The 24,021-nt window shown below is 45.1% G+C and overlaps 1 protein-coding gene across 13 annotated transcripts in view; it reads left to right on the forward strand.

Moving 5' to 3' along the window:
• Nucleotides 1–24,021, forward strand: part of LOC143812727 (E1A-binding protein p400-like) — a 220,183-nt gene that overhangs the window by 48,208 nt on the left and 147,954 nt on the right. For all 13 annotated transcript variants that reach the window (XM_077293327.1, XM_077293337.1, XM_077293331.1 and 10 more), the window contains 3 exons: nt 11,205–11,390; nt 11,520–11,660; nt 15,068–15,146. In XM_077293327.1, the coding sequence (XP_077149442.1) occupies nt 11,205–11,390; nt 11,520–11,660; nt 15,068–15,146 (406 nt within the window). The remainder of the gene's footprint in view (nt 1–11,204; nt 11,391–11,519; nt 11,661–15,067; nt 15,147–24,021) is intronic.

Below are 24,021 nucleotides of genomic sequence, written 5' to 3' on the forward strand. Positions count from 1 at the left end.
TTTGTGATGACTCCATATAATATATGAATTTCGCTTTTTGCATTGAAGAACTGAAATAAATTAATTTTGATGATATTCTAATTTTGTGAGAAGCACCTGTATCTTAGAATCAGTGGGATCCGTTAAAGTGTCCCAGAGTTATAATCACATATAAGTGACACTGTTCAGAATTGTAAAATTTGTCCTGGTCATGAAGGTGGAAGCAGCCTTGGGGGGTGAAGGGGTTAATTAATAAATTTCTGGTTCCTTAGTGCATACCTGTAATACTATTGTAGGAACTCAAGGATTCTGATAGCATGGGGCAATGAACAGACAGAGACGGGAACAGACAGACGGGTTTCTTTAGTGCAAATAGTGTATTTGTAACACAGCAAAAACACACAAAAACAATATACTGATAACGCGCAATGAAACAAGTCCCTTAACCTTATACAGCTAAACAGAAGAGTTCTTAGGCCAAAGTCCTTGGCAAGGGGAGTGACGGGTGACATGCAAATCCAAAACACAGTTGGTGCAGAAAGAATCAAATCCGGATATGTAGTAAACACAGGGAAGTCCAGAAACAAGTCCTCAGGTTAATCCCAGGTGTAGCATGAACACGGGTAAGTCCAGAACAAGTTCTCAAGTTTCTCAGTTGTGGCATAAACACGGGTAAGTCCAGAACAAGTTCACATTAAAGTATTATACTGGTGTAATTTCCAGTAGCTCCCACCGGGGGGAGTAAATAAGGATAAAGTAGCAAACACAGTCTAAGTCCAGCAGCAAAGTTCCAAACACAGTTCCAAAAGAGAGTTCTTACCTGGAGGAGAGAACCAAGGGTTAAGTTCTAAAGCCAACAGACTGAGAGTGTAACTTACATAGGCAGAGAATGTCCAGAGCCACGGGTAGAAGTACAGCAACAAGCAGCTGAGCTGAAGGAGAAACAGAAGCAGAATACTCCAGCAAGGAGGCTGACACCTGACCCGGGTTTTAAACAAATGAACAGGAAGTAGGGCAGACAAAAACAGCAGACTCCATCTTAAACAAAGGGCAAAATCATTCACAAGGTAACTTGGAAAACCCGGAATACTGACATTACTCCCCCCTTAGAAACGGCCTCAGGACGATCCTGGACCAGGCTTGTCTGGGTATCTACGATGAAATTGAGCAACCTTCAGGGGAGCATTGATGTTACTTACTGGTTCCCAAGAATCGTTTTCAGGAGAGTAACCCTGCCATCTAACCAGATACTGAAGTCTGTTCCTATGAAGTCTTGAATCGATAATGTCCTGTACAACAAATTGTTCTTCGCCATCAACCAACACTGGTGGAGGAGGAGGTACGATACGTCCCTGAAATGTGTTGAGAGAGACTGGTTTTAATAAAGAAACATGAAATACTGGGTGTACCTTTAGAGTTCATGGCAGCTTCAGCCGACAAGCAACAGAGCTCACAATCCCTGTGATCTTGAATGGACCGATGAACTTCTGCCCCAGCTTCTGCGAAGGAACACCCAATTTTAGATTCTTGGTGGACAACCAAACAGAGTCTCCTACCTTATACATGGCTGCCGGTTTCCGGAATCTATCGGCCGACTTCTTGTAACGCTCCTGTGCTGCGGTCAGGGAGTCTTTCAAAACTTCAAGATTACATTGCAACACCGCCACTGTCTTGAACTGCTGGTACCGAAGTAGCAACCGGAGACCTAGGCAAAATATTTGGATGATATCCCAGATTGGCGAAAAAAGGCGTTACCTTCGTGGAACTGGTCTGTGAGTTGTTATACGAGAATTCCGCTAACGGAAGTAGCTTCAGCCAATCATCCTGCAAATGACTGACGTAACAGCGTAGATATTGCTCCAAGGTTTGATTGGTTCATTCGGTTTGCCCATTGGTCTGAGGATGGTATGCAGAAGACAAGCAAACATTATTGTGGAGTGCAGAACAAAATCCTTTCCAAAACCTAGAGGTAAATTGTATTCCCCGGTCAGAGATGATCTCATCTGGTACCCCATGCAGCCGGAAAACATTCTGGATAACCAGATCCACTGTCTCTGTAGCTGAGGGAAGACCAGTGCAAGGAATAAAATGAGCAGCCTTCGTTAAACGGTCCACTACCACCAGAATAGTATTTTTACCGCCAGAGGTGGGTAACTCCACAATAAAGTCCATCGAAATAGACCCCCAAGGACGAGATGGTACTGGTAGTGGCTTAAGAACGCCAGTAGGTGAAACACGAGGAACTTTGTACCGGGCACAAACTTCACAAGAGCGGACATAGTCATACACATCCTTCAAACAGGTAGGCCACCAGAAAAAACGACTTAAAAATTCCTGCGTCTTCTGTACCCCCCGATGACCAGCCAATACGGAGTCATGGACCAATTTGAGAATTCGAAGTCTCACAGCCTCAGGGACATAAATACAGCGATCTCTAAGCCATACACCATTCTGAAAGACAAGATTCACATTGTCAGGTGGGGCAGCAAGAAATACGTCACCATCATAGGCCAGCTTGATCTCCTCCCACAGGTCCCGGTCCTGGAGCACTCCTGTGAAATCGACATCCGACAAGATGGTCTTAGATGGGGTCCCAGGCACGGAGTCCATCGAGTGGATTCGGGATAGTGCATCGGCTTTCCCATTACGTGAACCTGGGCGGTACGAGATGATAAAATCAAACTGGTTCAAGAACAAACTCCACCTAGCTTGTCGAGGAGAAAGGCATCTGGCAGACTTAAGGAATTCCAGATTACGGTGATCTGTGAGCACCACTACCTGTTGAGTTGCTCCCTGCAAATGGTGTCTCCATTCCTTAAAGGCGGAAATGATTGCCAAAAGTTCCTTATCTGCAATATCATAGTTCAGTTCAGCAGATGATAACCTGCGAGAAAAGAAGGCACACGGGTGCAGCAAACCTTTGTCTCCGGTTTGTTGTGAGAGGATTGCTCCCAGTGCACAGTCAGAAGCATCCACCTCCACGACAAAAGGCAGTGCAGGATCCGGGTGCGTCATTATCGGAGCCGTGGTAAAACAAACCTTTAGGCGATCAAAGGCTTCCTGGGCTTGCGAAGACCATACAAACTTCTTCCCCTTCTTAGTGAGAAGAGTGATGGGACGGACAATTTCCGAAAAATTCCGGATAAAACATCTATAAAAGGTAGCAAAACCAATGAATCCTTGTACCTCTTTAACATTTCCTGGTACCGGCCAATCTATGATCGCCTGGATCTTGCTGGACTCCATATTCAATCCCTGGGGAGAAATAACAGCCTAAAAATTGAATTTTGGAGCAATGAAACACACTTTTCGAGTTTGATATACAAATGGTTCTCTCAAACGTCTGAGCATGGTCTTGACATGTTCCTGGTGTTCCTGTAGGGAATCAGAGAAAATCAAGATGTCATCCAGGTAAATTACTACGTAATGATCCAGTAAATTCCTGAAAATATCGTTGGCTAAGTGTTGGAAAGCAGCAGGAGCGTTACAGAGTCCGAATGGCATCACTAAATATTCAAAATGTCCATACCGACATCTGAAAGCTGTCTTCCATTCATCTCCGGGACGTATACGGAGTAAATTATATGCCCCGTGAAGATCTAATTTGGTGAATATTTTAGCTTGGCGAACTCTCTCCAACAATTCAGGAATTAACGGCAACGGGTACCTGTTACGGATGGTTACCTTGTTTAGCTCCCGATAGTCAATACACGGTCTTAGAGTGCCATCTTTTTTCTTTACAAAGAATATGGGAGCGCCCGCTGGTTAAAAAGATGGTCGGATAAACCCTTTGGCTAAATTCTCATCTATATACTCCCGTAATGTCTTTAATTCTGGAGCTGCCAACGGGTAAACATGGCCGAAAGGAATCGCTGCCCCAGGAAGCAGCTCTATGGGGCAGTCATATGGTCTGTGTGGAGGGAGTTGGTCTGCCTTCCTCTTGTCACAAGTGTCCGAAAATTCCTGGTAAACCAGAGGGAGAGTAGATACCTGTCTCGTTTCCTCCAAATTCTGGGTAGCTGGAGCTGTTACCGTTGGACTGATGGTAGGGCTACACTTCGGAAGGATGGATATCTCCTTGGTTTCCCAATTGATTTTTGGATTCTGTGACCGTAACCAGGGAATTCCTAAAATTACAGGAAAATGAGGAGAAGATATTAACATAAATGATAGGGTTTCCAGATGGTCTGGTTCCATCTTACACTTCAGAAGCACCGTCTCCCGGTCTACTGGCCCGGAAACTAATGGAGAACCATCCACTGTTTCCATGGTGACTGGTGAGGCTCTTAGCTGTGTCTTAATACCATGTTCCATGGCAAAAGAAGAATCCATGAAATTTCCACCTGCTCCAGAGTCTATCATAGCAGAACTTGGTATCCACTGTCCCTCCCACAGAATCTGAATAGGAAGAGAACAATGTGAGTATTTCTCCCCTTGATCCCTAGGGGAAGTCGACATCACTGTTAGGGGAACCACAGCATCTAGATGTAAACTGGTCTCCGAAACTTCTGACTCAGTGTCCGTATTGTCATAATCCCCTACTGCCGCCAACACCTTGTTAGGTCGCCTGGGACATTTAGGACAATTAATAAGGAAATGATCTGATTGACCACAGTAAAAGCATAAGCGTTCACGAAAGCGATATTCACGGCGTTCGTTACTCTCGCGTTTTTGTAGTGAGTCCACTTGCATAGGCACTTCCTCAGCCTCCCGCGGGTTCTTGCTGTTAGGTTCCCTAGACGGAAGAGTAAAATTAGTGATGCGACTTACAGCTGCCCATTTCTCTTGTCTGCGTTCAGTTAGGCGGATATCAATACGCACACAGTGTTGTAAAAATAACTCATACTCCTGTGGAGACTGAGCGAGCTAGCTCATCCTTGATTGTACTGGACAACCCTTTCCTGAAAATTGGTAATAAAGCATTTTCATCCCAGTTGGTATCCACTACTAACCTCTTAAATTCAGTAATATACTCTATGACTGAACGTTTCCCCTGGCGTAAGGAAAGCAAGGATTTTTCAGCGGAGGCACGGCAGTTGGGATCATCAAACATTTGCGCCATAGCTGCCAGAAAATCATCCAAATTATTTAGACGGACATCGCGACTTTCAACCATAGGATTTGCCCAAGCCAGTGCCCGTGATCAGGGCCGGCGTCAGCACCCGGCGCACCTGGGCAAGTGCCGGGGCCCTGGCGAGATGGGGGGCCCACTCACGCTGTCTGGGATACAGCGCACACACTGGTGTAAGGGGCGGTCAGAATTTTCACAAACCAGACGCTGTGTGTGTGGAGGGAGCAGGAGTCATTGTGACAAACAGCTGGGAGAGGCAGCCAGTGCTGAGCAACAGGAGGGCGGGACTTTCCAGCATCCAGTCCCGGCTGAGTGCGGGCTTAGTGCAGTTCCAGTATTCTCCCGTGTCACACACAGTACAGTCAGGAGTGAGTCATGGAGCAGCGCAGCCCCCAGCCCCCCTCCCCCGGCGGTGAGTGATGTCTGAACCTGTGTGGTTTAAGTTTATGGACGGTGTCCTGACAGGCTCTAGTCCAGTCCCTGCAGCCGACCACCCCTCAGTGAGTTTGTCTACTGTGCTCATTGACAGCGTCAGTCAGCACAGCAGCTGGTATGTCCTGAGTCTCAGAGTTCTCAGATGTAAATGCATTGAATCTTGAGGGGGGGGGGGGGCTGCTGTGTCCTGTCAGGGGGGGAGGTGAAGGGGCACTCAGCTCTGCTATTTTCATGATACAGACAGGTCATGTCTATCATGAAAATAGCAGAGCCGAGTGCCCCTTCACCTCCCCCCCTGACAGGACACAGCAGCCCCCCCCCCCCCCCCCCCCCCTCAAGATTCAATGCATTTACATCTGAGAACTTCAGTCTTCAGAATGGAGCTGTGGTGTCCTCTCAGGGGGCAGATGGGGCACAGAAGCCTTATCCTTCTCTGTTCTCTGGAGGGGGCTCATCAGGAGTAATAGCTGCTGAACAGGCTCACCTTCTAGAGATCTTATGTAACATGACCACACACTGTGTGTGTATATACACACACAGTATATGGTAAATGTATGCAAAAAATTCCACAGTACTACAGAAAAGTAATTGAGGCCAGACTTAGCATGAGAGGCTAATGAGAGAAGATCTGCAGGGGGAATAAAGGGTCTTAGTCCTCGCTCACACGAGCGTATAAGGCTAGGGTCACATTGCGTTAGGGCAGTCCGTTTAGCGCATAGCGCTACGGACTGCGCTAACGCAATGTCCCAAATGGGATCGCTTTAGCCGATCCCGCTAGCGCAGATCCCCGATCTGCGCTAGCGAGGAACGGACCGCGAACGCTGCAAGCAGCGTTCGCGGGCCGTCACTCAAATGACGGCAGATCGCTAGCGCACGCCCAATGTGGGCGTGCGCTAGGGATGCGTTCACCATTACAGGCAATGGCGGCGTTAACGGACTACGTTACACCGCGTTATGCCGCGGTGTAACGTAGTCCGTTAAACGCGGTCACATAACGCAATGTGACCCTAGCCTTACCCATCCGAGTGTTATGTGATGTTTATCGGATAACACTCGGCATAATATTATACTATAGGGCAGAACAGATCTGTGATTTTTTTCTACAGACCGAATTCATCTGTGGAAAAATTATCTGCAGCACGCTGCGAGTGGCTGTGGAATTTGGATTACACGGACCCATTGAAATCTATGGATGCGTGCGAAACGTCAGGCTGCATTCAGCTGTCATCTGAGTGCAGTCCGACAAACATGGCCTCAGACAGTGGAGAAGATGGAGAAATTAAGTTCCCTGTCTTCGCAATATGCTCCGATTATCTCATGCAAGAGAATCAGATGACACTCGGATGAGAGTTTGAGCCGAGTGTCAGTGGCATAATTGAGCCGATTCTCTCACATGAGAGAATCATCACTCGTGGGACCCCGGTCTTACACTTGGGGGTGCATTATACCACTATGGAGCTGAATTATACTATATATAGTAGTATATATACTTGTGAGAATCTCACATCACTTCACCCTGCACAGCCGCCCGTTCTTTGGACAGGAGTGTGCAGCTGCATAGAAAAACAGACGTTTCGGGTGAGGCAATGCAAGGCTCGCGCATCGCTCTCGCATAATTGGCATATAAGGGGTTGACTTATATAAAGCCCCTCTGCTGTGTGGTATTGTAGAATTTACAATAGCTATCGCTCATGTAAGTAGTGAAATCTGGCATTGTACTATACCTATGTTCGCTGCTGTATCTGTGCATCATGAATCGTGGTATGTGTTAAAGGGGGGGCCCACTGAGACTCTTTCGCCCGGGGCCCTCAAAAACCTGGAGCCGGCCCTGCCCGTGATGTCAACAACATAATAATACATAGTACTTTAGATCTATCAGACTGATAGGAGGCATGTACATCAAAAAATAATATACATTGATTAACAAACCCGCGGAATTGACTTCGGTCACCATTAAACCGGAAAGGAGGCAATTTAGGCATACTGGTGGGTGGTGTATGCTGAACAGGTGGTGCATGCTGAGCAGGTGGTGTAACCTGAGCTTCTACCAGGGTACGTAAATCCTGGAGAGCCTGACCAAACACCTGCGCATTGTGGTTAGCCCGGGAGTCCATGTCTCTAATCTTATTTTGTATAGCCGCCACCTCCTGCTGCAAGGAGTTAATCATAGCAAACATCTTGTCTACCCGTGTCTGTCATTGCCCCAGCAGAATCCTTTTTGGCTGGAGTATCCTGTAATACTATTGTAGGAACTCAAGGATTCTGATAGCATGGGGCAATGAAAAGACAGACGGGTTTCTTTAGTGCAAATAGTGTATTTGTAACAGCAAAAAACACACAAAAACAATATACTGATAACGCGCAATGAAACAAGTCCCTTAAGGTACCTTCACACGAAGCGACGCTGCAGCGATAGCGACAACGATGCCGATCGCTGCAGCGTCGCTGTTTGATCGCTGGGGGGCTGTCACACAGACCGCTCTCCAGCGACCAACGATGCCGAGGTCCCCGGGTGACCAGGGTAAACATCGGGTTGCTAAGCGCAGGGCCGCGCTTAGTAACCCGATGTTTACCCTGGTTACCAGCGTAAAAGTAAAAAAAACAAACAGTACATGCTCACCTGCGCGTCCCCCAGCGTCTGCTTCCTGACACTGACTGAGCTCCGGCCCTAACAGCACAGCGGTGACGTCACCGCTATGCTTTCACTTTCACTTTAGGGCCGGCGCTCAGTAAGTGTCAGGAAGCAGACGCTGGGGGACGCGCAGGTGAGCATGTACTGTTTGTTTTTTTTACTTTTACGCTGGTAACCAGGGTAAACATCGGGTTACTAAGCGCGGCCCTACCAGTGTAAAACATCGCTGGTATCGTTGCTTTTGCTTTCAAACACAACGATACACGGCGATCGGACGACCAAATAAAGTTCTGGACTTTATTCAGCGACCAGCGACATCACAGCAGGATCCTGATCGCTGCTGCGTGTCAAACTAAACGATATCGCTAGCGAGGACGCTGCAACGTCACGGATCGCTAGCGATATCGTTACAAAGTCGTTTCGTGTGAAGGTACCTTTAACCTTATACAGCTAAACAGAAGAGTTCTTAGGCCAAAGTCCTTGGCAAGGTGAGTGTGACGGGTAACATGCAAATCCAAAACACAGTTGGTGCAGAAAGAATCAAATCCGGGTATGTAGTAAACACAGGGAAGTCCAGAAACAAGTCCTCAGGTTAATCCCAGGTGTAGCATGAACACGGGTAAGTCCAGAACAAGTTCTCAAGTTTCTCAGTTGTGGCATAAACACGGGTAAGTCCAGAACAAGTTCACATTAAAGGGAACCTGTCACCCCGTTTTTTGAAGATGAGCTAAAAATAGTGTTAAATAGGGGCAGAGCTGGGCATTACATTAGTGTCTTTGTGTGCCTTTATTACCCACCTATGCTGCCGAAATACCTTTGTAAAGTCGCCGTTTTCTGCTGTCACTCACGCTGGTCTGGTCCTATGGGCGTGGTGACAGCGCTGTTTCTCCCCCAGAATCCTGCTCATCATTACGTTGGTGGCGTAGTGGTGTGCGCATGTCCAAAAGGCGAATCCACTGCCCAAGTGATGAAAAACAGCGCGATCTGCGCTATTCAGCCTTTTACCGGTGGGCGCGGCCATCTTTCCTGTGGCCGCGCGTGCGCAGTTGGAGCGCTCTGTTGCCCGGGGCTTCAGGAAAATGGCCGCCGCGATCTCCATCTGCGCACGCGCGGAATCCCACGGCCATTTTCCTGAAGCCCCGGGCAGCAGAGCGCTCCATCTGCGCACGTGCGGCCACAGAAAAGATGGCCGCGCCCACCGGTAAACGGCTGAATAGCGCAGATCGCGCTGTTTTTCATCACCTGGGCAGTGGATTCGCCTTTTGGACATGCGCACACCACTACGCCACCAACGTAATGATGAGCAGGATTCTGGGGGAGAAACAGCACTGTCACCACGCCCATATAACCAGCCCAGCGTGAGTGACAGCAGAAAACGGCGACTTTACAAAGGTATTTCGGCAGCATAGGTGGGTAATAAAGGCACACAAAGACACTAATGTAACGCCCAGCTCTGCCCCTATTTAACGCTATTTTTAGCTCATCTTCAAAAAACGGGGTGACAGGTTCCCTTTAAAGTATTATACTGGTGTCATTTCCAGTAGCTCCCACCGGGGGGTGTAAATAAGGATAAAGTAGCAAACACAGTCTAAGTCCAGCAGCAAAGTTCCAAACACAGTTCCAAAAGAGAGTTCTTACCCGGAGGAGAGAACCAAGGGTTAAGTTCTAAAGCCAACAGACTGAGAGTGTAACTTACATAGGCAGAGAACGTCCAGAGCCACGGGTAGAAGTACAGCAACAAGCAGCTGAGCTGAAGGAGAAACAGAAGCAGAATACTCCAGCAAGGAGGCTGACACCTGACCCGGGTTTTAAACAAATGAACAGGAAGTAGGGCAGACAAAAACAGCAAACTCCATCTTAACAAAGGGCAAAAACGATCACAAGGTAACTTGGAAAACCCGGATTACTGATAATACCTGGCATCCAGCAATGCATTTCCAAGCCGTGGTTCGGAGACATGTGGGCTTTGTCTGTGATTTGCTCTTCTTTTTCCCATTTTTAATAACTGCTTTTGAACTTCCCAAGGTCTCATTGTCCCTTAGTAACATAGACAGGAACATTTTTTTTTTTTTGTTACCATAAATCCTTTTCTCTTCATGTTTATTGGGGGACACCGCACCAACCAAATTTCTTTTACTTACAGGTTCTTTACCTAATGTACCGAGAAGGAGATTTGTTCCCAATTGATTGGTTGTTCTGTCATTCTTTATTTAGGTTTTTCTTTGCTGCTCCTACTAAATGCTACAAACTGATTAGCTCAGTGCTTGCAAGAGAGATATAGTTGGTGGGAGGAACAAACACTTAAAGGGAATGTGTCACCAGGGTTTTGGAACATAATCTGAAATTGGTATAGTGTAGAGACTGAGAACCTGTTTCCAGCAGTGTGTCACTTACTGGGCTGCTTGCTGTAGTATTGTTAATATTACGGTTTTATTTGCTGTTTTACCAACAGTAGATGATCTCTAGAGGACTAGTAAACCAGCTGCCAGGTAGTCAAGCATATGCATGAACTCTGTATAACCCCGCCCCCTCCACTGATTGGCAGCTTTCTGCTTATGCAGTGTGCACAGAAAGCTGCCAATCAGAGGTGTGTGCGGGGTTATACAGAGCTCAGAATTCAGGGAACTGCTAGATCTTCACCAAATAAAATAGTGATTTTATTAATTCTGCAGCAAGCAGCCCAGTAAGTGATACGTTGCTGGAATAAGTGTCTCTGCCCCTCATCAGGCTGCTTTCTGATGGTTTAGCTTTACCCTTTAATTGCTTGTCTGATTTCTAGTATCTGCAGCTATAATCCAAGGTCTCTGTGTCATCTAATTAATTTTACGAGGAAAAGATTTTAAGGAAAGTAAAAAGCAATCATTTCTTGCCTGCATAGATGATAGCTGGTGTATTTAAAATATGGAGTGATGTGCGGCCAGCTCTTTCCTCCTAGTGCCCCATTATGCCACATTGACCAAGTTCACCAGAATAACGGGTCAAGTGACCCTTCTCATCGATAGGTGGTGGAGGTCCTAGAAATATAAATTGCAAATATTATTAATCAGAAGGCTGATTTCCATGTCTACTGTTTTCTCCACCTCCTAGGAAAACCTTGTCCACCAGCGCATTGCAGAGCTTCGTAAAGAAGGTTTATGGTCTTTGAGGAGGCTTCCAAAGCTACAAGAGCCGTCCAGGCCCAAATCTCACTGGGATTACTTGTTAGAAGAGATGCAGTGGATGGCTGCAGACTTCGCTCAAGAAAGGATGTGGAAGATGGCTTGTGCGAAGAAGGTAAACTAGAAGGTTATTATGTTCTATATGTAAGTTATTTAATCTTAAAATTAAAGATCTAACTCCTCATCGCAGATGTTGATGCAGATTTTGTAAAAATCACTCCATTTTTCTGTTTTCTCTGTATAGTTGGTAAGAACTGCTTCCCGTTATCATGACGAAAAGAGAGCGAACAATGAGCGAGCCCAGAAAGAGGAGGAGAACAAACTGAAGCGTATTGCTGCTACGATTGCTAGAGAGATTGAGTATTTCTGGTTTAACATTGAACAAGTGAGCGCTTACTTTATCACTTCCAGAGCTCATGAAAATTTGTACCGGGACGCATTAAGTTCCCTTGGGATGCTGAAGTCACAATCTTTCCATTAGACTAACTTCATACAAACGTCGTTTTGATCCCTGTGCTGTCCAAATACAAAACAGTCCCCACGCAGTCAGCACATGGGCCAATGTTAATTAAAGGGGTGTTCCCATCTCCAAGATCCTATCCCAATATGTAGTAGGTGTAGTAGTAGTAGTAATAATAATAATATTAGCAAATATCTCCAATTAGAAATGTAGTATAGTTTTTCCGATTCATGGTTATAACCACTAGCAACTAGCTACCATCATATCAGTGGACGTAACCGTGAATACCTAAAGTCCTGTAATGCCTGCACATGAGGAGAGAGACACAGTGAAGCAGAAAAACTATATTACACTTCTGATAGGAGGTATTTGCTAATATTATTATTATTACGCCTACTGCATAGATAGGATTTTGGAGACTGGAATAACTCTTTAATGTAGCAGTTCACACATTTTCCACACAGGCTGACAGTCGGTGACGAAAAATTGCAGCACATGCTAGTGTCCTCTGATTTTGAACGATACTCACTCCATAGGTTTCAGTGGTTACGCACCTTGCAAAGCCTGCCAATACGCAAAAGAAAACCCTAGTACTAGATCCAGCAGTGCCGGGAAGGAATTCAAAATTTTATTATCAACTGTACCATCTCAGGGGTTATATATATATATATATATATATATATATATATATATATATATACAGGTCCTTCTCAAAAAATTAGCATATAGTGTTAAATTTCATTATTTACCATAATGTAATGATTACAATTAAACTTTCATATATTATAGATTCATTATCCACCAACTGAAATTTGTCAGGTCTTTTATTTTTTTAATACTGATGATTTTGGCCTACAACTCCTGATAACCCAAAAAACCTGTCTCAATAAATTAGCATATTTCACCCGTCCAATCAAATAAAAGTGTTTTTTAATAACAAACAAAAAAAACATCAAATAATAATGTTCAGTTATGCACTCAATACTTGGTCGGGAATCCTTTGGCAGAAATGACTGCTTCAATGCGGCGTGGCATGGAGGCAATCAGCCTGTGACACTGCTGAGATGTTATGGAGGCCCAGGATGCTTCAATAGCGGCCTTAAGCTCATCCAGAGTGTTGGGTCTTGCGTCTCTCAACTTTCTCTTCACAATATCCCACAGATTCTCTATGGGGTTCAGGTCAGGAGAGTTGGCTGGCCAATTGAGCACAGTAATATCATGGTCAGTAAACCATTTACCAGTGGTTTTGGCACTGTGAGCAGGTGCCAGGTCGTGCTGAAAAATGAAATCTTCATCTCCATAAAGCATTTCAGCCGATGGAAGCATGAAGTGCTCCAAAATCTCCTGATAGCTAGCTGCATTGACCCTGCCCTTGATGAAACACACTGACTGTGGGTACTTGACACTGGACTTCAGGCATTTTGGCATTTCCTTCTCCCCAGTCTTCCTCCAGACTCTGGCACCTTGATTTCCGAATGACATGCAAAATTTGCTTTCATCAGAAAAAAGTACCAGGTCAGGCGCTTCTGCCGCTGTTTATGGTTCAAAAGTGGCTTTACCTGGGGAATGCGGCACCTGTAGCCCATTTCCTGCACACGCCTGTGCACGGTGGCTCTGGATGTTTCCACACCAGACTCAGTCCACTGCTTCCTCAGGTTCCCGGAGGTCTGGAATCGGTCCTTCTCCACAATCTTCCTCAGGGTCCGGTCACCTCTTCTCATTGTACAGCGTTTTCTGCCACATTGTTTCCTTCCAACAGACTTACCATTGAGGTGCCTTGATACAGCACTCTGAGAACAGCCTATTTGTTGAGAAATTTCTTTCTGGGTCTTACCCTCTTGCTTGAGGGTGTCAATGATGGCCTTCTTGACATCTGTCAGGTCGCTAGTCTTACCCATGATGGGGGTTTTGAGTAATGAACCAGGCAGGGAGTTTTTAAAAGCCTCAGGTATCTTTTGCATGTGTTTAGAGTTAATTAGTTGATTCAGAAGATTAGGGTAATAGGTCGTTTAGAGAACCTTTTCTTGATATGCTAATTTATTGAGACAGGTTTTTTGGGTTATCAGGAGTTGTAGGCCAAAATCATCAGTATTAAAACAATAAAAGACCTGACAAATTTCAGTTGGTGGATAATGAATCTATAATATATGAAAGTTTAATTGTAATCATTACATTATGGTAAATAATGAAATTTAACACTATATGCTAATTTTTTGAGAAGGACCTGTATATATATATATTATATTAGAATGCACAGATCACAAAAACCACTATGTCAGCTGCACTATAGGACCGTTGAAAAGAACAATAAGAAGACATCTTTTGGATATAACCAGCGGCTTCCAGACATTTTGTACAGACATAGAGGGGAGACACCAAATCTTTCTCGTTTATAGGCATAGAAAAAGTTATCAAACCTTGTAGAGGGGGGACATTAGAAGAAAATTACTAAACAGGGAATCCTTTTGGATTTTTAAATTACAAACTAGTATACCGTCGGATTTGAACATAAGACCGGATTTAATACTTCAGTGCAACTCATATATTCCAGGTACTTGAGTTTCCAAATTGTTTTTAATGCGTTTATGCATAGGTAATTTTACAAATTATTGGGGGTATGTAGTTTTTTTTTTCCTTTTCTGTACACAGAGCACTCCAAGGGGTTAATGTTCACTAGGGCGATGATTAATTAGATCCCATGTGTGGCAACAAGGGATTTTGTATATAACCACATCTCAGACTATTTTCAGCAAACTTTAACCAAGAACTAGCTAACGAAATGCGTCGATTTTGCCTCCATGGTATCCATGTTATGCCATTGTCCTTGCTTCTGTAATGACAATACAATAAACGTTACATTTTATTCATAAAGTCCATCGCTGAATAAAACTTCCTTTTTCTATTGATTTCAATGGTTGCAAAAAATAAATGAATGCAATGTGGAAACAGTCCGAATCCATTTCAAAGGAAATTTTTCTAGGCATTTTATTTATATTTTTAATTGTGGATCTAAAAATATAAATGTCATCCAATGGACATATGGATGACAAAGGACCAACATGCGGATGAGAAAACGTCATTTTTTTCCTGGATTACAATTTTCTTCAGAAGTATATATCATTGAGACGACTCAATGAAGACTGATCTAAATGAGACGGACTTGTAATATTTTTCTGAAAAGTGCTTCTTGTTTCCGGCAATCACCTCTATAGCAGATAATTTTCAGTGACATTTTAGTTAGTCGTTACAGCGAAGATTCTATTATATTTTGTTGCAAATGCTTATAGTGATATATATTTTATTGCTAAAAATTTTATTTTTATACCTTTTAGGTTGTAGAAATTAAGTTACAAATGGAGTTTCAAGAAAAAAGAAGGAAAGCTCAAAACCTAAATATGGACTCAATGAAAGGTAACTAACACCTCAATATAATGTTCAGTCAGGACATAACAGAAAATCTGTCTCATGCGTGCCATAGTTGGCATCTGCCTTTTGAGATCCTCAATAATGGCTTGGTCCACTTAATCATGAGTGCAATGAATCACGTGTATGCCCTGACCTAGACCCACTTCTTAAGGCCATCGCTGGAAATCCAAAAGCAACCGTGGCTGTAGCCTCAGGACAGTACTTTGTTCTTTGAATGCGCAGAGCTAGTGATAGTAATGATGGTAGTGCGCAGGGCAGATTGTCTATAATCACATAGTATTTCTAGATTACTGCCATGCCCGTGCAGTACTGTAGACAGAATAGTAGTGCGAGCTCAGTAGTAATATCTATAAAGTTGTCAAGGCACATTGTAAATGTCACACATAAACTAGCTGTAAAGTGCTAGTCCCATAACTATGACCATAATCACATAGCAGTTGTACTCCAGCATTACATACCACTGTCATTTTTTCTTAAGGGGCTGTTCTAATGTTCCCTTTTCAGTAGTGCACACCGGCCTCCGGGCTCCTGCTATGCGGAGGAGGTCCGCTCCTGGAGAATGACCATTGGGACCAGCAGCATGGTCGCTTCAAATGTCCAAACTGTGCGCTACCAGGCTCTAGGAGAGGCAGGTTTCCCTCTGCTTCATAGCAGAAATGTAGGGTCACTGAGGCTGGTAATATCCAGTATTCCGAACCGCTACAGAGCAGCGCGAACAGGCTGTAAAGCATGGCTCCTGCAAGCGGTAACCCGCTACTCTAATATTGTAAAGCGGCCAGTAACCTAGGCAACAGTCTATGCACTAAAGTATAAATCCCTCCGTTCTTAACAAATCAAATTTTTAAAAAGAGGTAAATTGCAAAATTGATTATTTTTATCAGCACTTTTACTGTCTGCATGATTTTGTAATGTAAAATAAAGACATGGCTGTAATGGCGCTGTAATACTGATTACACTGATACCTTCAGTGAAGAAATCCGCTATGTGGTTCTTCTTCAATGGTCAGTTGAAGTTTTTAGCCAATTAGATTTCGGCGCACAGGGGCCGGACTGTGCACTGGGTCTTCTCCTCCCGGTCTGTGACTCCACGCCCCTCTGCTGCCACCTCTGTTTGAAGAGGGGATTTTAAATTGAGGAGGTAGGTCACTAAAATGTCAAAGACTGTAGGCAGGCGGAGGGGTGGGGGAATCATAGATAGGGAGGAGAAGGCCCAGTATAGAGTCCTGACCCAGTGCACCGAAATCTACGGTAATTGGCCAAATACTTTAAGTGGTGATTAACCCCTTCACCCCTGGGCGATTTTCTATTTTTGATTTTTGTTTTTTCCTCCACTTCTTCCAAGAGCCAAAAGGTTTTTTTTTCCAGCTATATAGCTGCCTGAAGGTTTGTTTTGAGCAGGGCGAGTTGTACTTTTGAATAACCCCAGTCATTCTGCCACATATTGTACTGTAAACCAGGGAAAAAATTCCAAGTGCGGTGAAATTGCAAAAAAAAGGTAATTCCACAATGTTTTTTTTTTAATTGCCATGTTCAATATATGGTAAAACTGACCTGGTAATATGATTCCCCAGGCCAGTATGAGTATATATCAAACGTGTAGTTTTTTTTTATTTTATGTAAGTTATGAAAAAAATCAGAAATTGGTCAAAACATTTTTTTCCCGAGACCTGTAGCATTTTCATTATTCAGGATCTAGGACTGGGTGATGGCTTATTTTTTGTGTCCTGAGCTGATGTTTTTACTGATACCAATTTGGGGTACGTATAATGTTTTGATTGCCTTTTATTGCAATGTTGCGGTGACCAAAAATGTGTAATTCTGGCATTTGATTTTTTTTCTCATTACGCCGTTTACCAATCAGATAAATTTATTTTATATTTTGATAAATCGGACATTTCTGAATGCGGCAATACTAAATATGTGTATTTTTTTAAATTTTTATTTTTAACCCCTGTAGGGATTTCACTCACTCAGGTGCGATAGCTGACACTTCAGGAGGCACGTTCCTTTAAAAGTTCATAGGTTTATTACATCATAAACCAAGTGGCAAAATAAAAGCAAACAAATAGCCTTTAGTTCAGGAAAAGGAAAAACAAAGTCTCCAGTCTTTCAGGGTCAGACCTAGAACCTTAACACACTCTGGAGGCTAGCAGCTCCATACATATCTCCTGTGTTAAGCACTTGCCTGTCTTATATAGAGCTAACCACACCCAGTAACCCATCACATGATTAGCCATGTGGTCTGACATCACCACAGGTCCTGGAACACACATATATACATGGTTATATACAACAAAGAAATACTCCGGGCTTCATTACAGCAACAACGCACTTATATGGCACATACCTCCCGTCGACTACACACCCTTTAGCCATGCTACATACCTCCCCCCTCTGCCTAAAGCCGTGGGGCTTGGCACTTTTCCCCACTAAACAAGGGATTCTTGATAGGGCATCCGCATTACCGTGCAGCTTTCTGGCCCTATGTTCCACATGGAAACTGAAGTCCTGCAGGGCTAAGAACCAACGGGTGACCCTAGCATTTCTACCCTTTGTTTCCCTCATTCATCTTAGTGGGGCATGGTCAGATATCAATCTGAATTTACGACCCAGCAGATAGTACCGTAACGTGTCCACCGCCCACTTTATGGCCAAACACTCTTTTTCCACGACTGAGTAGTTCTTCTCAGATGAGGACAGCTTTCTACTCAGATAGAGAACAGGATGCTCCTCCCCATGTAGCTCTTGGGAAAGGACTGCTCCTACCCCAACATCTGAGGCATCTGTCTGGAGAATAAATTCTTTATTAAAGTCTGGAGCCATCAGAACGGGCTGCTTACATAGAGCCCCTTTCAACTCTTGGAAGGCTGACTCTGTCTCTTCGGACCATTTAACCATCACCGATTTTGTCCCCTTTAGCAGATCAGTCAGAGGCGCAGCCACTGTGGCGAAGTTCAGGATGAACCTCCTGTAATATCCCACGATTCCCAGAAAGGCTTTAACTTGCTTTTTGGAGAGTGGTTTCGGCCATGTTTGGATTGCCTCCACTTTCCTGATTTGGGGCTTTATTTCTCCACGACCCACTATATAGCCTAGGTATTTAGCTTCTTCCTTACCCAAGGCACACTTCTTCAGGTTTATTGTAAACCCCGCCTCTCTTAGAGCATCAAACACCGCTTGGACTTTCTCCAGATGACTCTCCCAGTCCGGGCTAAAGATGACGATATCATTTAGGTACGCAGCAGCGTAGGCCTTATGGGGTGCAAGGACTCTATCCATAGCCCTCTGGAAGGTCGCCGGAGCTCCCTGTAGGCCAAACGGCATCCGGACATACTGGAAGCATCCATCAGGTGTCGAAAAGGCCGTCTTCTCCTTGGCTTCCTGTGCCATGGGGATCTGCCAAATACCCCTTTGTCAAATCCAAGGTGGATATATATCTGGCGTGCCCAAGCCTTTCGATGAGCTCATCAACACGGGGCATGGGATAAGCGTCAAACTTGGAGACCTCATTCAACTTCCGATAGTCGTTGCAAAACCTCCACTCTCCATCAGGTTTTGGGACCAGGACAATTGGGCTCGACCAATTCCTCAATGACTCCAAGCTTCAACATACGCTCCACTTCCTTGGAGATAACTTCTCGACGAGCCTCAGGAATACGATAGGGCTTCACGTTCACCCGCACATGTGGCTCTGTTAGGACCTCGTGCTCTATGACCTTCGTGTGACCTGGCAACTCTGAAAACAGGTCCCTGTTTTTCTGGAGTAACTCCCGGCACTGCTGTTTCTGGGTCTTCGATAGCGTCTCCGCTATAGTAACCGCTCCAACCTCACCTTCTGGGTTGCTTAACAACGATGGAGTTACTGTTGGCTCTCTATCTTGCCACGGCTTGATGAGGTTAACATGGTACACTTGGAATGGTTTCCGTCTTCTTGGTAGGTGAATTTTATAATTTACTTCACCAAGTTTCTCGACAACCTCATATGGCCCTTGCCATATGGCCCTTGCCATTTGGCCAAGAACTTGCTATCCACCGTCGGAACTAACACAAGAACTCGGTCTCCCGGATTGAACTGCCTCACTCTTGCAGACCGGTTGTAGACTCTGGCCTGAGCTTCTTGTGCCTGGAGGAGGTGTTCTTTCACAATAGGCATCACCTTTGCAATCCTCTGCTGCATAAGGGCCACATGCTCAATGACGCTTCTGTGGGGCGTGACTTCGACTTCCCAGGTTTCCTTGGCTATATCCAGGAGTCCTCGTGGATGTCGGCCATATAGAAGCTCAAACGGTGAGAATCCTGTGGAGGCCTGTGGAACTTCACGAATGGAAAACATCAGGTAGGGTAAGAGACAATCCCAGTCTCTACCATCTTTCTCTATAGCTTTTCTCAGCATGCTCTTCAGTGTCTTGTTAAACCTCTCAACAAGGCCATCTGACTGGGGATGGTACACCGAGGTCCTCAACTGGGAGATTTTCAGGGCTTTGCACAACTCCCTCATCACTTTGCTCATGAAAGGTGTCCCCTGGTCAGTCAGGATCTCCTTCGGCAGACCTGTCCGGGAAAAGACATGGACCAACTCGCGGGCTATACTCTTTGAGGAAGAATTTCTCAGAGGAATTGCCTCAGGATAGCGTGTGGCATAGTCCAGGATGACTAATATATGGCCCCGGGCTGATTTAACTAAGGGACCGACCAAGTCCATGGCAATTCTCTCGAACGGCACCTCAATAATGGGCAGGGGCACAAGAGGGTTCCGGAAATGAGGAGTGGGAGCAGTTAGCTGACATGTAGGGCAGGACCTGCAGTAGTTCACTATTTCCCGGTGACACCCAGGCCAATAGAACCTCTGCACAACCCGTTCCTGCGTTTTTTCCACCCCTAGGTGTCCACCCAAGGTGTGTGAATGGGCCATGTCCAACACCTTCCGTCTATATGGACCCGGCACTACCAACTGCTCTACCAACTCCTCCCTTATTTTCGTGACCCGGTACAACAACTCCCCACTCATCAGAAAATGGGGAAATCTTTTGTCTGCCCCCGGCTCCTGTACCACCCCGTCAATAACTGTGACATTATTAAAGGCTTCCCTCAGAGTGGGGTCCCTATGTTGGGCAGTCCCAAAATTTTCACCGGTTACCTCTAACTCCAGAATGTCAGATGCAGGGGACACTTCCTCCTCATCCCCAACCAGAACACAAAAAGGAAACCTGTCTGGCTCCGGGTGTGGCGACACCCTTCCAGGGTTCATTGGTTCCCTACTCTTGCTAGGGAGCTCAGAACCTTTTCCCCACAAATCCCAAAACAAACAGAAATCCAGGCCAATAATTATAGGGTGCAACAAGTCCTGCACGATGCCGACTATGTGGGACTCAGTGCCACATGCCGTTTCAATGTCCACCCTGGCCAAAGGGTAGTCCTTTGCATCACCATGTATGCACCGCACTCCAACCTTCTTTCCCGGGAGCAGGTGGAGAGGAAAAGTGGCCCTCACCAGGGTCACTAGGCTCCCCGAGTCTAACAGTGCCGTTACTGCTCGACCGTTCACCTTTACGGGGCATGCTTGAGGTCCCTCATTGGGCGGAGAGTTCACACTGCAGGCTGGATATGCATAGTATGAACAACGGCGTCCCATGCTGCAGTCCATCTGCTCAGTGGTCTGGGAACAACGGGCAGCTATATGTCCTGGCCCGTGGCACCTCCAACAAATAATATCACCCGTAGGGACCTTGGGCACCACCTCCCCCGCCCTTTGTGACCTTGGACGCGCCACCCCTTTTTGGGACTCAGCTCCCTTCTGGGACCCCCAGTACGGCATGGGTTGCCTCCCGGAGGAGCCTTCCAATCCTTGGTATCTCTCAACCAGTCCGATCAGCTCGTCGGCATTCTGGGGATCACCCTGGGCAACCCAAGTCTGTATGGACCTCGGGAGGGAATGCACAAACCGATCCATCATCACCCGTTCCACCATCTGTGCAGGTGTACATGACTCTGGCTGCAGCCATTTCTGGACCAGGTGCAACAGATCAAACATTTGAGAGCGAGGCGGTTTGTCCCGGTGATAGGCCCAGCTGTGAACTCGCTGTGCCCTGACAGTTAGTGTCACCCCCAAACGTGCGAGAATCTCGACTTTCAATTTGTGATACTCTTTGGCATCCTGCAAGGTCAAATCATAGTACGCCTTCTGGGGTTCTCCCGTCAGGTATGGCGCCAGTACCTCTGCCCACTGCTCTGGCGGGAGTTTTTCCCTCTCAGCGACCCTCTCAAACACCGTCAGGAAGGCCTCAACATCATCCCCGGGGGTCATTTTCTGCAATGCGCGTCTTACCGTCTTCCGGACGTGGGTGTCATCAGCCAAACCTGGGGTTGGGGCACTCGTCTTGCCCTGGATGGCGGTTGCCAGAAGCTGCATCTGCTGCCGTTGCTCCTGCTGGTTCTGTTGCATCTGCTGCCGTTGCTCCTGCTGGCTCTGCCGTTGCTCCTGCTGGCTCTGTTGTATCTGCTGCATCAACAGCCTGTTGGTCTCTTGCTGCCGTTGCTCCTGCTGTGACTGCAACTGGACCAAGTGTTTCAGCAGTTCCTCCATTTTCCCCGGCAATGCTTGCTGGCTTACAACAGACTTGACCCAGGACATCCAATAACAGACTCTTAGTCTCCGCTGGGAATGCTGCCCGCACGTCTACCACCAATTGTAGGGATTTCACTCACTCAGGTGCGATAGCTGACACTTCAGGAGGCACGTTCCTTTAAAAGTTCATAGGTTTATTACATCATAAACCAAGTGGCAAAATAACAGCAAACAAATAGCCTTTAGTTCAGGAAAAGGAAAAACAAAGTCTCCTGTCTTTCAGGCTCAGACCTAGAACCTTAACACACTCTGGAGGCTAGCAGCTCCATACATATCTCCTGTGTTAAGCACTTGCCTGTCTTATATAGAGCTAACCACACCCAGTAACCCATCACATGATTAGCCATGTGGTCTGACATCACCACAGGTCCTGGAACACACATATATACATGGTTATAAACAACAAAGAAATACTCCGGGCTACATTACAGCAACAAGGCACTTATATGGCACATACCTCCCGTCGACTACACACCCTTTAGCCATGCTACACCCCTTAGTGACAGAGCCAATTTGGTACTTAATGACCGGGCCAAGTTTTACAATTCTGGCCACTGTCACTTTGAGGTTATAACTCTGGAACGCTTTAACGGATCCCGCTAATTCTGAGACTGTTTTTTCGTGACATATTGTACTTCATGTTAGTGGTAACATTTCTTCGATATTACTTGCGAATATTTATGAAAAATATGGTGAAAATTTTTTAAAATTTTCAATTTTCAAACTTTGTATTTTTATGCCCTTAAATCAGAGAGATATGTCACACAAAATAGTTAATAAATAACATTTCCCACATGTCTACTTTACATCAGCACAATTTTGGAAACAAAATTTTATTTTGTTAGGGAGTTTTAAGGGTTAAAAGTTGACCAGCAATTTCTCATTTTTACAATACCATTTTTTTTTAGGGACCACATCACATTTGAAGTCATTTTGAGGGGTGTATATGATAGAAAATAACCAAGTGTGACACCATTCTAAAAATTGCACCCCCTCAAGGTGCTCAAAACCACATTCAAGAAGTTTATTAACCCTTTACGTGCTTCACAGGAACTGAAACAATGTGGAAGGAAAAAATGAACGTTTAACTTTTTTTAGCAAGCATTTTAATTCAGAACCATTTTTTTTTATTTTCACAAGTGTAAAAACAGAAATTTAACCATAAATTTTGTTACGCAATTTCTCCTGAATACGCTGATACCCCATATGTGGGGGTAAACCACTGTTTGGGCGCACCGCAGAGCTTGGAAGAGAAGAAGCGCCGTTTGACTTTTTCAATGCAGAATTGGCTGGAATTGAGATCGGATGCCATGTCATGTTTAGAGAGCCCCTGATGTGCCTAAACAGTGGAAACCCCCCACAAGTGACCCCATTTTGGAAACTAGACCCCTTAAGGAACTTAACTAGATGTGTGGTGAGCACTTTAAGCTCCCAAGTGCTTCACAGAAGTTTATAAAGTAGAGCCGTGAAAATAAAAAATCGCATTTGTTTACACAAAAATGATATTTTTGCCCCCAAATTTTTATTTTCACAAGGGTAACAGGAGAAATTAGACCACAAAAGTTGTTGTGCAATTTCTCCTGAGTACGTCGATACCCTATATGTGGGGGTAAACCACTGTTTGGGCGCACGGCTGAGCTTGGAAGAGAAGGAGTGCCGTTTTACTTTTTCAATGTAGAATTGGCTGGAATTGAGATCGGACACCATGTCGCGTTTGGAGAGCCCCTGATGTGCCTAAACAGTAGAAACCCCCCACAAGTGACCCCATTTTGGAAACTAGACCCCTTGAGGAACTTATCTAGATGTGTTGTGAGAACTTTTTTTTTTTTTAAATTCGTTTATTAATTGCAGAATAATAAAGCATACACACATTTGCATTTGCGTTCATCATTATCCATTATAACATGAAATACAGATAATTGTTATGCATTGTCACATCTGAAATATTACAAAAGTAACAAACGGTGCATGTTAATTATTGGTATCTTATTCTGTAACCTTACCTACATTAACTACTAATAAAACATAAAACACCGCCAAAAAGGAGAGTTTCGTATAAATTTCACCTTGTAAGTAATGCCTCCAGAGCCATGAGCCCCACTTCTTACATGTATATTAAATTGTTATGACTTATAGAGTATGATAGGAGGAGTTCCATCTCCCCCATATTTTCTCAAATTTATCTGGACAGCCTCTATTCTGATACAACGTCCGCTCGTACGGGATAATTGAATTA

Source organism: Ranitomeya variabilis, chromosome 1, assembly GCF_051348905.1.
Source record: "Ranitomeya variabilis isolate aRanVar5 chromosome 1, aRanVar5.hap1, whole genome shotgun sequence".
Classification (NCBI taxonomy): Eukaryota; Metazoa; Chordata; class Amphibia; order Anura; family Dendrobatidae; genus Ranitomeya; species Ranitomeya variabilis.